At 42.3% G+C, this 12673-nt stretch overlaps 1 protein-coding gene across 3 annotated transcripts in view; it reads right to left on the bottom strand.

Moving 5' to 3' along the window:
* Positions 1-12673, bottom strand: part of CLASP1 (cytoplasmic linker associated protein 1) — a 269767-nt gene that overhangs the window by 66712 nt on the left and 190382 nt on the right. For all 3 annotated transcript variants that reach the window (XM_084807323.1, XM_084807315.1, XM_084807309.1), the window contains one exon: positions 11172-11275. In XM_084807323.1, the coding sequence (XP_084663449.1) occupies positions 11172-11275 (104 nt within the window). The remainder of the gene's footprint in view (positions 1-11171; positions 11276-12673) is intronic.

The raw sequence follows: 12673 nt of genomic DNA on the forward strand, positions 1-12673 counted from the left end.
TCCTGCTTTCACTAAAGCCAACGACACTACTTTATGACATGCTGACAATGCTATAAATCTGAGGAAACAGAGCTCCAATCTGAATGATCCTCTCTACATTTCTGTTCTCCTCAAGATGGCATTTCAGGACAGGCCCACAGGCACAGAATCAAAGACTGGGAAGATAGAACATGCCCTCTAGCCACACAGAACTAAACTCTAATTAACTAAGGAGCTCCTTTGTCCCTGGAAGTTGATCAAGTACACTCAGCCCTCTTGTTGGGACTTACTTTTCCTCTGTACCTAAAATCCCTTTATCCCAAGACTTCTCAGATTTACTTCTGACCTTTAAATCAGCAGGGCCTTTTCTGTACATCAATGTTATATTTCTATTTGGGAACAAAGAGATTTCCTTAGACCAGGCTCTTTTTACCAGTACCAAAACAAGCATGTGCCAGGACACAGAATTTGACCTGCAAGGTTCTGTCCAGGATCATGTTTCATGGGATAAAGCCTTTTTGAGGCAACATCTCTATTTCTTGTGTGTGTGTGTGTGTGTGTGTGTGTGTGGTCCTTTTGTGAACAAGTCTACTGGACAGCAGGAGATATTTTCAGTGAGGAAGAGAAATAGGTAGGGACTGGTTACAGAAAGTTAAAGACCTATCTAAACAACAACAACAACAACTATAATAAATGGAAAGGGAACCAAGGGCTGAAATGTTGACTAAACAAGGGGTATTTCACACATCACATTTTAAGGGCTACATCGAAGGTGTTTTAAGTGGATACTAAAAAAAATAAAGTGTGAAATACAAAATTTAGTTGTGACAAAATACATATATAATTGACCAGCTGCAGCTCCCTGTTGGATGTACACTTAGTAGAATACTTGGTCCATAGATGCTAATCACTCTAGATAAGGTGTAGTAAAAATAAGGCAAATCCTAAACATCCAAATAACAATAATAGTACTTAAACAGCCTTAAAACAACAGAAAGACTAGTATCTTAAAAGATTTCTGGTGTTGTATTATTTACTGCATACCTTATCCTTACTACAAATCCCCTTTCATACTTGTGATACAACACATTAATTAACTGCCATTGAGACACTGGCTAATTAACTAATTGGAGACAAAATAGTTTTTGCATGCAAAGTTAGGACATTAAACTGAATGTCTCCTTAGCAAATGAGGTCACACGCAGGGCCAGGATTTTCTTATCCATGTGGCTATATACACAGAGTTAAACGTGGTACAGGATTTCTAATGCAGAAAATATTGAATTTCAGGAAAGACCCCGGTTTAAGCCTTGGAGCGCTGCACAGTAGGAACAACAACAGTTACATACTAGCTACTCTTCTCCTTCATAGGTTTGTTCAGATGCCTACTGGAAACTGACTGACTTGAGGAGGGTACAGAGAACTCTCATCCCTGAATCAGGCTTTGGAGAACACCTTGTCCTGCTGCAGCATCAGCTGGATCTGAACATCCATCACATAGTGCTTCAGTATGTCCAATGACCAGGCTGCTGCCCTGCACACTTTCAGTATGGGAAGGCTCTAGCTCACTGTTTCTAAGGATATCTGGGTCCTTGTGGACTGGACTTGCATTGCCAATTGGCAGGAGAGTTATCAGTACCTTGTAGTAAAAGCCAACTACCTTCATCATCCATGTGGAGAACTGTTCGTCCCTATGATCTACTTGTACAGTACAGAGACTGCAAGACCCTTTCCCTGACATTCTTCAACTTGGTGATGTCAACAGGAAAATGTATGTTTTGGTTGACATAGATCCCTAGGACCATCTTTGGGTCTCTCACCACGACCTTTTCTTTATGAATCTTGAGGCATGGGGGAGTGCGGAACATTGGGTTGGTGTGTGGAAGGCATTCCACAATGGGTTAATTCCCCTTATCACCCAGGGAAAAGCAGAAACCACGTGACAGATTTTCAAGTACAATACTGGTCCCGGGCTCTTCCTTGTCAGTTCCGTCTGTGGCCATAGTTCAGAAATAGAGAAAACTAGAAACTTTCCCAGGTGAAGTCATGAGAAAGACCACAAGCCCATGAGGATTCATGTTAAAAGGATATGAATAAAGAAATGATATGAGTAAAGAACTGGATTGTCTAAAGGACTCGGTACATTTAAGGTGAATTTTTACTACCCTGCGTACATCCCATTTGTGCCAGTTCCTCTCCTGTGGGTGAGAGGGATTAGCACAGAAGGAGGGAAGGATGAACTCCTGAGACTTGTGAAACAAGGTGTTAACTTTTGGGACAGATGTCAGATCTGTCCTGAGGATCATCATGTCTTTTTGAAAGTTGATGAGACATTTACTTACTAAAGGGGTGATATTTCTGATATTCTACATGCAGAAGTAATGGCTATCAGAAATAAAACTTTTTGAGACAATATCTACATGGTACAGATTTAAGTGCTTCAAAATGAGCTTCTGTTAATGCTGAGGGGACCATATGTAGGCTCCACAAGACAGCGTCCCCAGAGGAATCTTTTAAGATGAGGGTGTGTGCTTAATGGAGGGCATCTTGGTTTTGATAGAACTGAAGAGATGGATGTTTGCCTGTGCAAGGTGCTGGGTTTTAGGCCCCAGTCTTTTCCTTCTCTTTGGAGGAAGAGAAGTTCTTTGATGCCTGTTTGGGTGTTGGTCTTTTTTCTCCTGAACCATCTGGTAAAAGATTTCCAAGTGGTCTCGTATATGTGTGATGTGGATCCTTTGCAGGATGCCAGCAGGGTATTTATGACTGTATCCGGATAGCCTAGTTTGGAAGATATATCCGTCAATAGCCATGTGGCTAATCAGAGTCATCCCAGCTTCAGGTGAAGGACTGGGCCCTGGGATGGGGGATCTGCTTTCTGAGGGAGGAACCATGGCCCTTGATGTACCAGGTATAGAAGTTTGGAGAACCATGGTTGGCGTGGCTAGAATGGAGATATCAAGAGGACTGTTGCTCCTGTCTGATCTTTTGCAGGACACTTGTCCGAACTGGGATTGGCGGCAAGACATACAGTCTCTTCTTTAACCAGCTGAGGTTCAGAATCTATTCCTTCTATTCCGTAAGAGTGGAATCTTGAAAGGAATTTTGGGAGCTTGTGGTTGTCAAATAGGTCCACTGTGAGTGGGCTGAAGTGGTGTTGAATTTCCTGTAATACTGAGGATGCAGGCTCCATTCTCCCGGATCTGTCGGTGGCTCAGATAGTCTGCCATGTGGTTCAGTGTCCCTTTGATGTGCTCAGCTGAGACTGAGGCTAGATTCTGCTCTGGCCATAGCAGCAGGGTCTGGGCTTCTTCGTGAAGTGAGCAAGATTTGGTGATTTATATGTACCTTTGCTGTAATATAGTCTTGTGAGAGATTGGGCATGGTGCAAGAATTGGTTCAGGCCCAAGAGTATTGCTTTGAGTTCTAGCCAACTGATGCTGTGTTTCTTTTCCAATGGTTGCCATTTCCCTTGGGCTACATGGGTGTTGCAGTGGGCCCTCATCCCTCAAGACTGGCGTCTATAATTAGTGTGATTTTGCATGGTTCCTGAAATGATGTGCCCATCTGAAGGTTTGGGAGGCGTTGCAACCAAAGAGAAGCTCTGAGTTGGTGAGTAAGGTGGATTATGCAATGTTCCTTCCTGATAATCTGGGGCTGGAAGAGGAGGAGTAGCCATTGTAAGGTGTGAGAATGCAGTCAGGCCCATGGAAAGATTCCAAGGCAGGAGATTATGAGGCACAGTAGGTATGCCTGATCCATTAAGTCTGCATTGTGTGGATGTCAACATTTCTTTGAATGAGTTTGTACTTTGAACACTCTGTCTGGAGAAAGGAACAGGTAGCCTTTCGTGGTGTCAAGTATGGCTCCAAGGTGGAGTAGAGACTGTGTTGGTGTAGGTTGGTTCTTTTTCGTGTTTATTATGAATCCGTACTGATGGAGGCAGGCAACTGTTAGGGAAAGATCCAGTGAAGCTTTGTGACTGGAAAGGGACTGGATGAGTGGTAGTTGCCATGGAATGTGGCATGACTGCCCCTGACAAGAGTGCCCCCATGGGAGCATCTACATTTAAGTTTTTCCATGACATCCTGTGGAAGTGTATAACATTTTTGTGCTGTATTAGTGCCCTTATTTCTCTGAAGGGGTGATTTCCATTCCTCTTTTACTACTTTTTTTGAAAGACTTAGGAAAGGGTACCTCTCTGATGGTTTGCTGAGGCTCTGGAATCATTGCATCTCCTCTGGATAGCTGGGTTTTTTCCTCTGGTTCTGTTGGTTGATGGCTAAGGAGGCAATTGCTTTGGACAACAAAGGTATAAAGTCATCTTTATTTTTTTAAAAAATCTGTCAGATGCAGTGTCCTCTGTTGTTTCTATATCTGACCATTCCCCTTTGGAACTGACCTCCTGTGGTGAAGGCAAGGAAGAATCACTATAAGGGTATGGCTTGGTTAAAGTAGAGTGTGGCCTAGTGGTCCAACCTGTTGTTATAGACTGTGGGTTGGGAGAACCTTTCCTGTAGTCTGCAGAGTAATGCTGACTGGGAATGGGGCTGGATCCTTTTGAGTTAGGAGTCTTTTTTTCTGTTTTTAGGATTTGGAGGCAAAGAAGAATCAGATGCGTGCGTGTCACGAGTACACTTCTGTGCAAGGCCTGTTCTAGTAGCTTGCTTATCTAATAAATGATTGGTCAAATTATCTAGTACTACCATAGTGAGTGTTTTGAAAAATCTTTATTATGGGAGCGGGGGAGTTGGCCCTTTATTCCCTTGTTGTAGATTAGAAGAGGTGGAGGGAATGATGGCTTCTTCCTGCTGGGAAAAACTGAACTGCTTTCAAAAATGGCTGCTTGTCTAGTTTTGTGGGAATCTTTACAGGGGGGATCATTAAGCATTCTCACCCATTTTGCAGGTCTAGCATAGGGTTCCTGCTGTCACCTTTTGTCCTCTTCTGAGCCTGAATCAAGCCTAATCATGGTCAGCATGTTGTCTTGGGAGAGGGTGACCTATTCGGGTGACATAAGCACCCCAACTCATTCGACCTCATCCATCTCCCTTATGGCTTGACTGGAACTCTCCCGCTCCATTTCGGCGAGACTCAACAGGCGATGTGAGCTGGCAAGGTGGCTATCTTGGGGCCAATCATCTCGGGCATAGTCAGCAAAACAGTGCTTCCTTGTGGGAGGTGAGGATGCTTGTGCTCTATGTTTTGTGTGGTTTTCTTACTATTCTTTCATGGGTAAACATTCTGTGTTTGATTGCAGAATGATTGATTTCCTCACCAGTGGAGCCATAATAAAAGGTGAAAAAGGAGCAGCAGAAGAAACAGAAAGTGAAAGAAGGGGTGGTTTTTTGTTTTTAAAGGAGAAGCTAGGAAAGTTTGGAAGTTACAGATAAGAAAACAATTTTTTTTATAGCCAGAAGAACGATAGTAATAATAGGAGTAGCTTTTTTAAGGAGATGAGAAATAGCTCTTTCTTGGGGGAAAAGCAGGGATGAACTGGCAAGGAGGAGCCTGGGACCAATTTTTGTTGTTGTTGTTGTTCAGTCGTTCAGTCGTGTCAGACTCTTCATGACCCCATGGACCATAGCACGCCAGGCCTTCCTGTCCTGCGCTCTCTCCAGGAGCGTGCTCAAGTTCATATTCATTGCATCGGTGATGCTATCTAGCCATCTCATCCTCTGCCGTCCCCTTCTCCTTTTGCCTTCAGTCTTTCCCAGCAACAGGGTCTTTTCCAGAGAGTTTTCTCTTCGCATTAGGTGGCCAAAATATTTCAGCTTCAGCTTCAGGATCTGTCCTTCCAATGAGCACTCAGGGTTGACTTCCTTTAGGATGGACTGATTTGACCTGCTTGCAGTCCAGGGGACTCGTAAGAGTCTTCTCCAGCACCACAGTTCGAAAGCATCAATTCTTCGGCGCTCAGCCTTCCGTATAGTCCAGCTCTCACAGCCATACATTACTACTGGGAAAACCATAGCTTTGATTAGACGGACCTTTGTCGGCAAGATGATGTCTCTGCTTCTTACTATGCTGTCTAGGTTTGCTATAGCTTTCCTCCCAAGGAGCAAGCGTCTTTTAATTTCATGGCTACAGTCACCATCTGCGGTGATCTTGGAGCCCAAGAAAGTAAAATCTGTCACTGCTTCCATTTCTTCCCCTTCTATATGCCAGGAAGTGATAGGGCCAGATGCCATGATCTTCGTTTTTTTAATGTTGAGTTTCAAACCAGCTTTTGCACTCTCCTCTTTCACCCTCAACAAGAGGCTCTTGAGATCCTCTTCGCTTTCTGCCATTAGGGTGGTATCGTTTGCATATCGGAGGTTGTTGATAATTCTCCCAGCAATCTTAATTCCGACCTCTGATTCATCCAACCCGGCATTTCTCATGATGTACTCTGCATATAAGTTAAATAAGCAGGGTGACAATATGCAGCCTTGTCGTACTCCTTTCCCAATGTTGAACCACTCGGTTGTTCCATGTCTGGTTCTTACTGTTGCTTCTCGACCCTCGTACAGGTTTCTCAGGAGACAGGTAAGGTGGTCTGGTACTCCCATCACTTTAAGAATTTGCCACAGTTTGTTGTGATCCACGCAATCAAAGGCTTTAGCGTAGTCAATGAAGCAGAAATAGACGTTTTTCTGGAATTCTCTTGCTTTCTCCATGATCCAGCAAATGTTGGCGATTTGATCTCTAGTTCCTCTGCCTCTTCGAAACCCAGCTTGTACTTCCGGTAGTTCTCGGTTCGCATACTGCTGAAGCCTAGCTTGTAGGATTTTGAGCATCACCTTGCTGGCATGTGAAATGAGCGTAATTGTGCGGGAGTTTGAACACTCTTTGGCATTGCCCTTCTTTGGAATTGGAATGTAAACTGACCTTTTCCAGTCTTGCGGCCATTGTTGAGTGTTCCAAATTTGTTGGCATATTGAATGCAGCACTTTAACAGCATCATCTTTTAGGATTTTAAATAGCTCAGCTGGAATACTGTCATCTCCGCTAGCTTTGTTGTTAGTAATGCTTCCTAAGGCCCACTTGACTTCACTCTCGAGGATGTCCGGCTCAAGTTCAGTGACCGCACTATCATGGCTATCAGGGACATTCAGATCTTTCCTGTATAGTTCTTCTGTGTATTCTTGCCACCTCTTCTTAATCTCATCTGCATCTGTTAGGTCCCTGCCTTCTTTGTCCTTTATCATGCCCGTCTTTGCACAAAATGTTCCCTTGAGATCTCTGATTTTCTTGAAGAGATCTCTAGTCTTTCCCATTCTGTTGTTTTCCTCGATTTCTTTGCATTGTTCATTTAAGAAAGCCTTCTTGTCTCTCCTTGCTATTCTCGGGAACTCTGCATTTAGTTGGATATATCTTCCCCTTTCTCCCTTGCTTTTCGCTTCCCTTCTTTCCTCAGCTACTTGTAAAGCCTCATCAGACAGCCACTTGGCTTTCTTGCATTTCTTTTTCTTTGGGATGGATTTCGTTGCTGTCTCCTGAACAATGTTACGGACCTCCATCCATAGTTCCTCAGGCACTCTGTCTATCAGGTCTAATCCCTGAAATCTATTCCTCACCTCCACTGTATATTCATAAGGAATATGATTTAGGTCATACCTGAATGGTTTAGTGGTTTTCCCTAAGTTCTTCAATTTCAGCCGAAATTTTGCAACAAGAAGCTCATGATGTGAGCCACAGTCAGCTCCAGGTCTTGTTTTGACTGACTGTATAGAGATTCTCCATCTTTGGCTGCAAAGGACATAATCAATGTGATTTTGATATTGACCATCTGGTGATGTCCATGTGTAGAGTTGTCTCTTGTGCTGTTGGAAAAAAGTGTTTGCTATGATCAGCGTGTTCTCTTGGCAAAACTCTATTAGCTTTTGTCCTGCTTCATTTTGTACACCAAGGCCATGCTTGCCTGTTATGCCGGTGATTTCTTGACTTCCTACTTTAGCATTCCAATCCCCGATGATGAAGAGGACATCTTTTTGTGGTGTTAGTTCTAGAAGGTGTTGTAGGTCTTCATAGAACTGATCAACCTCAGCTTCTTTGGCATCAGTGGTTGGGGCATAGACTTGAATTACTGTGATGTTGAATGGTTTGCCTTGGATTTGTACTGAGATCATTCTATCATTTTAAGATTGTACCCCAGTACTGCTTTTCCCACCCTTTTGTTGACTATGAGTGCTACTCCATTTCTTCTAAGGGATTCTTGCCCACAATAGTAGATATGATGGTCACCTGAATTAAATTCGCCCATGCCTGTCCATTTTAGTTCACTGATTCCCAAGATGTCGATGTTCAATCTTGCCATCTCATGTTTGACCACCTCCAGCTTACCTTGATTCATTGATCTTACATTCCAGGTTCCTAAACAATATTGTTCTTTACAGCATCGGATTTTCTTTTCACCACCAGATACATCCACAGCTGAGTGTCCTTTCGGCTTTGGCCCAGCCGCTTCACTCTTTCTGGCGCTACTTGGGACCAATAGAGTACTTGAAAATCTGTCACATGGTCCCTGCTTTTCCCTGGGCAATAGGGGGTTAACCCATTGCAGGATGCCTTCCTCACATCAACCCAGAGAATGTGTATGTGTGCATTATTTGTTTGTTTGTTACATTTCTATACTGCCCCATAGCTGAAGCTCTCTGGGCGGTTCACAATAGCGCATGCTGTACTTCAGGGTCAGAAGTTCAGTTATTCTTTGCGTCGAGGTATCTGCTACCAGAAAAGCCACTTGGAGGTAAAGAGGTTCAACGTTACAGGTTGCTATCAACTCAAGGGTCTCCCCCATCAATATTAATATGCACAAAGGATAAGTTCTATTGAAGCACTGGAGCCCTTTATAATTATCATTGGGTGGAGAAAAAAGGCAAAGACAAACTTCAAGGCACTGGAGCCAGAACCAAGTCCTTTCTGATGAAGTCATATTGGAGGAACATGCCACATCTATATGCACTTCTCATGAATGTTTCCTGGGACTGAGGAATGCATGCTGGCTTCTAAGAGTGGTAGGTAAATACTCCAGACAGTCAGAGGCACAGACTTGGTATCATGTTGCCATCTGTATGGTGGCTCCCCTGTGTGCAGACTAAAAATGAAAGCACTTTTTATCTAACCACTCTGAGCATAAGAAGATTTAGATGGTTACAGATCTTTGTTTCCAGACACCATTTCCAACTTGTCTAAGCCCAAATCGTTAGGAGTCAGAATCAGCTCTTCGACAGACTGAGGTAGAAATTAACAAACAGCTCTCCATTCTTCACTCTCAGAGCATCTTTGAGGCTAATGTGGCACCAGAGTTTTGGGATGCTATGCTAATCTAATGGTTCATTTTTGTGTTAACTAGATCATGACTGTACAATTTGCAATCATGTTTTCTTGGTCATCTTTCTTTTCTACCTAATGAAGAACTATATATAAACCTATAATTAACAGAAGCTTGTCCAATAAACAATATCTTCTTATATAGTTAAGGATCTTTGCCTGCCCCTCACTCCAGACTAAAAATCTGAAGTGGCTCTAAATCTCTACCATTTCCCTGTGTGGTTTTCAGATTTTGGTCTGTGAGATCATGATGTTTTAGATCTTTAAGGATATTAATAAAAGGAAATGGGTTTCCATTGCGGGGAAAACAGAAAGGCAAAAACACAGCTTCAGATGGTATAAAGTAGTGACAGAGGGTACACATGTGATTTGTACTCTCTTTTTGTGCTTCCTGTGTAATATGCGAAGTTCTAAATGCATGTGTTGCTCTTGGTCACCCAGTGGAGGAGACATTCATGTTTCAGGTTTCATGTGTTACATGGGAAGGCATTAATAGAGGAAACATGAGTCACTGGCACACCCTCTTGTCACCACTTGTTTATAATGCCCAAAGCCTCATTGTGTTTGTCATTCTGGATCTCCATTAACTAGGAATTTAAACTCTCACAGCAAGACAACAATGATAGCTTTCAAGAAACTTGACCTTGACACCCTGGTCTTCAGAACCATTGTCATATGGGTTAAAGTGACACAAAACCCTAGTTGAGTAGTTAACTGTTCCTTCCTGCTTTCTGATGGTAGAAAAGTCCATAGGGAAGAGATAGTAAATGTCAAAATTAACTGGTGCAATTTTTGCCTTCCAAGTAGATTGTCCTTCAGGAGAGTCAATTTCAAGAGTGCGAGAGAACTTTGTTAACATTTTGGGTAACACCTACACAAGGGTGGTCAGACTTCAGGCTTGCTGGAACTACTTAATTTCTTGTAGTTTCTAATTTCTACCAACTGGAGCCTGGCACAAAAGACAAACACTTAGAATTAAAGTGCAGGATCTTGTTCTGAGTACCAGAACTCAACACAGCTCACGGTCTTGCCACACAAAACTCTACTCCTGGTTACCTCCAAACTTCCCTAATTGGGGGTGGGGTGGGGATTTTTGCTGCTATTGTTAAGTGCTTTGGAATCAGAAATCCTTGGTGATCTCCTGCAAATTACTCACAGATAGTAGATTCGGATCTACCGTCTGCCCTCCCCTGACCACTGGAAATTAAATCTTTACAACTTTACAGCTGCAAAAGCAGCAGCTGGAGTGTTGACAGTGCACTCTGTGGACACTTAAGCCCATCCTTCACTACCTCTCCTGGGACATGTATGGTAAGGCAATTTACTCTTGAGAGACTTTCAACACAAGGAAGGGAACTCTCCAAAGATGACAATATAATAAAAGCAAGCACATTTGAGAGACAAAAAGCAAACACGCACACATAGAAATCCAGACTAGATTCTCCTCAGAACCTAGGAAACCTTGTGGCAACAAAACAAATACAGTGGTATTGAATGTTAAATACAATAAGCAGCTCTGCTATCCTAAGTGCATTTACTGGAATATGATTCTTCAAAGCCAGTAAGACTTGCTTCCACATAAAGGTGGTTAAACTGTAAAAACATGTAACTCTTTACATGTGTTTGAGATTACAAACGCCTCAGGGAATCTTCTCAGCACCATTGCCAAAAATTACAGCAGCTCTGCATTTTCTGCTACACAACAGCATTTTAACTAGTTTTACGCGCAAATGCCAAACTCCCAAAGAGACAGTTAGTCAGAGTCACACGCACACACACACTTAAAAGAAACAGTTCAAAGTCAAGAGGAGAATGTACGTACAGGGGGCAACTTTAAATGACTTTCTGGTGCTGGTAGCATTTTATGTTTTCCCTCTTACCAGTGCATCTGCCACAGCAGCCTCCAGATCTGTGCTTGTACTGAGGACTCGCATTGCATTCATAGAGGCAGGCAACCTGCCTGGCTGTCCAAGTCCAAACCGGTCTGCACAAAAGACAACATTGAAAGGCATCATTAAGTGAGTTCACAGTCCCTTGGAATATTAATAAGGCTGTTGGTCAGGAATTCACCAACAAAGACTGGGAATTGTCACTGCTGCTTTAATTATTATTAGGCACTATTTTTATTAGTTACTGTAAGACTGCTTTATCACTGCAACAGAAAGTCAAAATACCAAGTCCGGTTATATAGCCAATATTCTAGATGGAGTTGTCACTGCTACACTTTTCTATTGATAATGGTGAAAAGGCAGGGGTGGGATTTTTGATCTCTTTCATGGTGTCTTTTTAATGAAATAGCATCAATATATTGCTTTTATTCTTCAAGGAAGGAAGAGTAAGCACTAGAACAAAATTTTCATGAATATCAGTGAAGAACTGTTGCTAATATTTTATGAATGTGTTAGCTTTTACAGGTCCTGCAATGTTTACTTTTGTTTAAGTCTTACACCTGAGTAGTTCCAATTATTCTGTAAGTATTTATGTATAGCTTGTCAGTCTATCTTCAGGGGAATCTAGTCCCAAGTCCAAAACAAAGGAGGGGTGGGATCAAGGAGCTTTAGCAACTGCCCAAGAAAAATAAATGCTGACAGCTGTATATAATAAGGGTTGTACTCTCTGTTCCCAATGCATTTTGAAGACAACCTTCTTTCAAGGTCTAGGGGTTTTTTTTGTTTTTTTTTTACAAATCTGCATAGGTTATCAAACAAATAAAACTTACATGATTTTCTGCAAGAGAAAACAAAGTGCACCTGAAAAAACCTAACAATATTCCTCTTAAGGCAGTAAATGCTTATTTGATATTAATAAGTGTGGATGTTTTAGACTGTCCTTCTTTGGACTATTGTATTGTCTTAAACTTGTAGCATAAATATTTATGATTGTTGGTAAGCATGCAATTTTGGATACATGTTGCTGCTGTAGGACAATGGGCAGTATCCAACGTGACACTACCACTAACGAAAATTATGTTGCACTAGCGTAAACTACTTCCAGCATAATACCAATAGCACTTGCTGGTGAAACAGGTTTTCTGGGGATATCTCTTGTGCTAGCAAGTGCTATTGCTGTTGCACTAGGGGTTGTTTACTTTAGCGCAACATAATTCACAGCAGCAGTGGTGTCATATTGGACACTGCCCAGCGTGTGTAGTTTTCAACACATCATAAATGTTTCGGTTTATTAGTTGTAGATGTTAAATCTTATTTCTTGAAATGGAGTTGTCCTTGAAAAGTGTTTGAAATGAAGAATATAGTCTTCTTTCTACACAGCTGTTATTCCCCCCTCGCACCACAACAATCTAGGAAGGCCATTTTAAATGGCATTGGCATCTAGCTCTTTCACATCCTTAGAGAAGATAACAAGAGGGACTGCGGTTGGGGTG

Source organism: Heloderma suspectum, chromosome 1, assembly GCF_057233095.1.
Source record: "Heloderma suspectum isolate Gila_16-S chromosome 1, 16-S_ref, whole genome shotgun sequence".
NCBI classification, from domain to species: Eukaryota; Metazoa; Chordata; class Lepidosauria; order Squamata; family Helodermatidae; genus Heloderma; species Heloderma suspectum.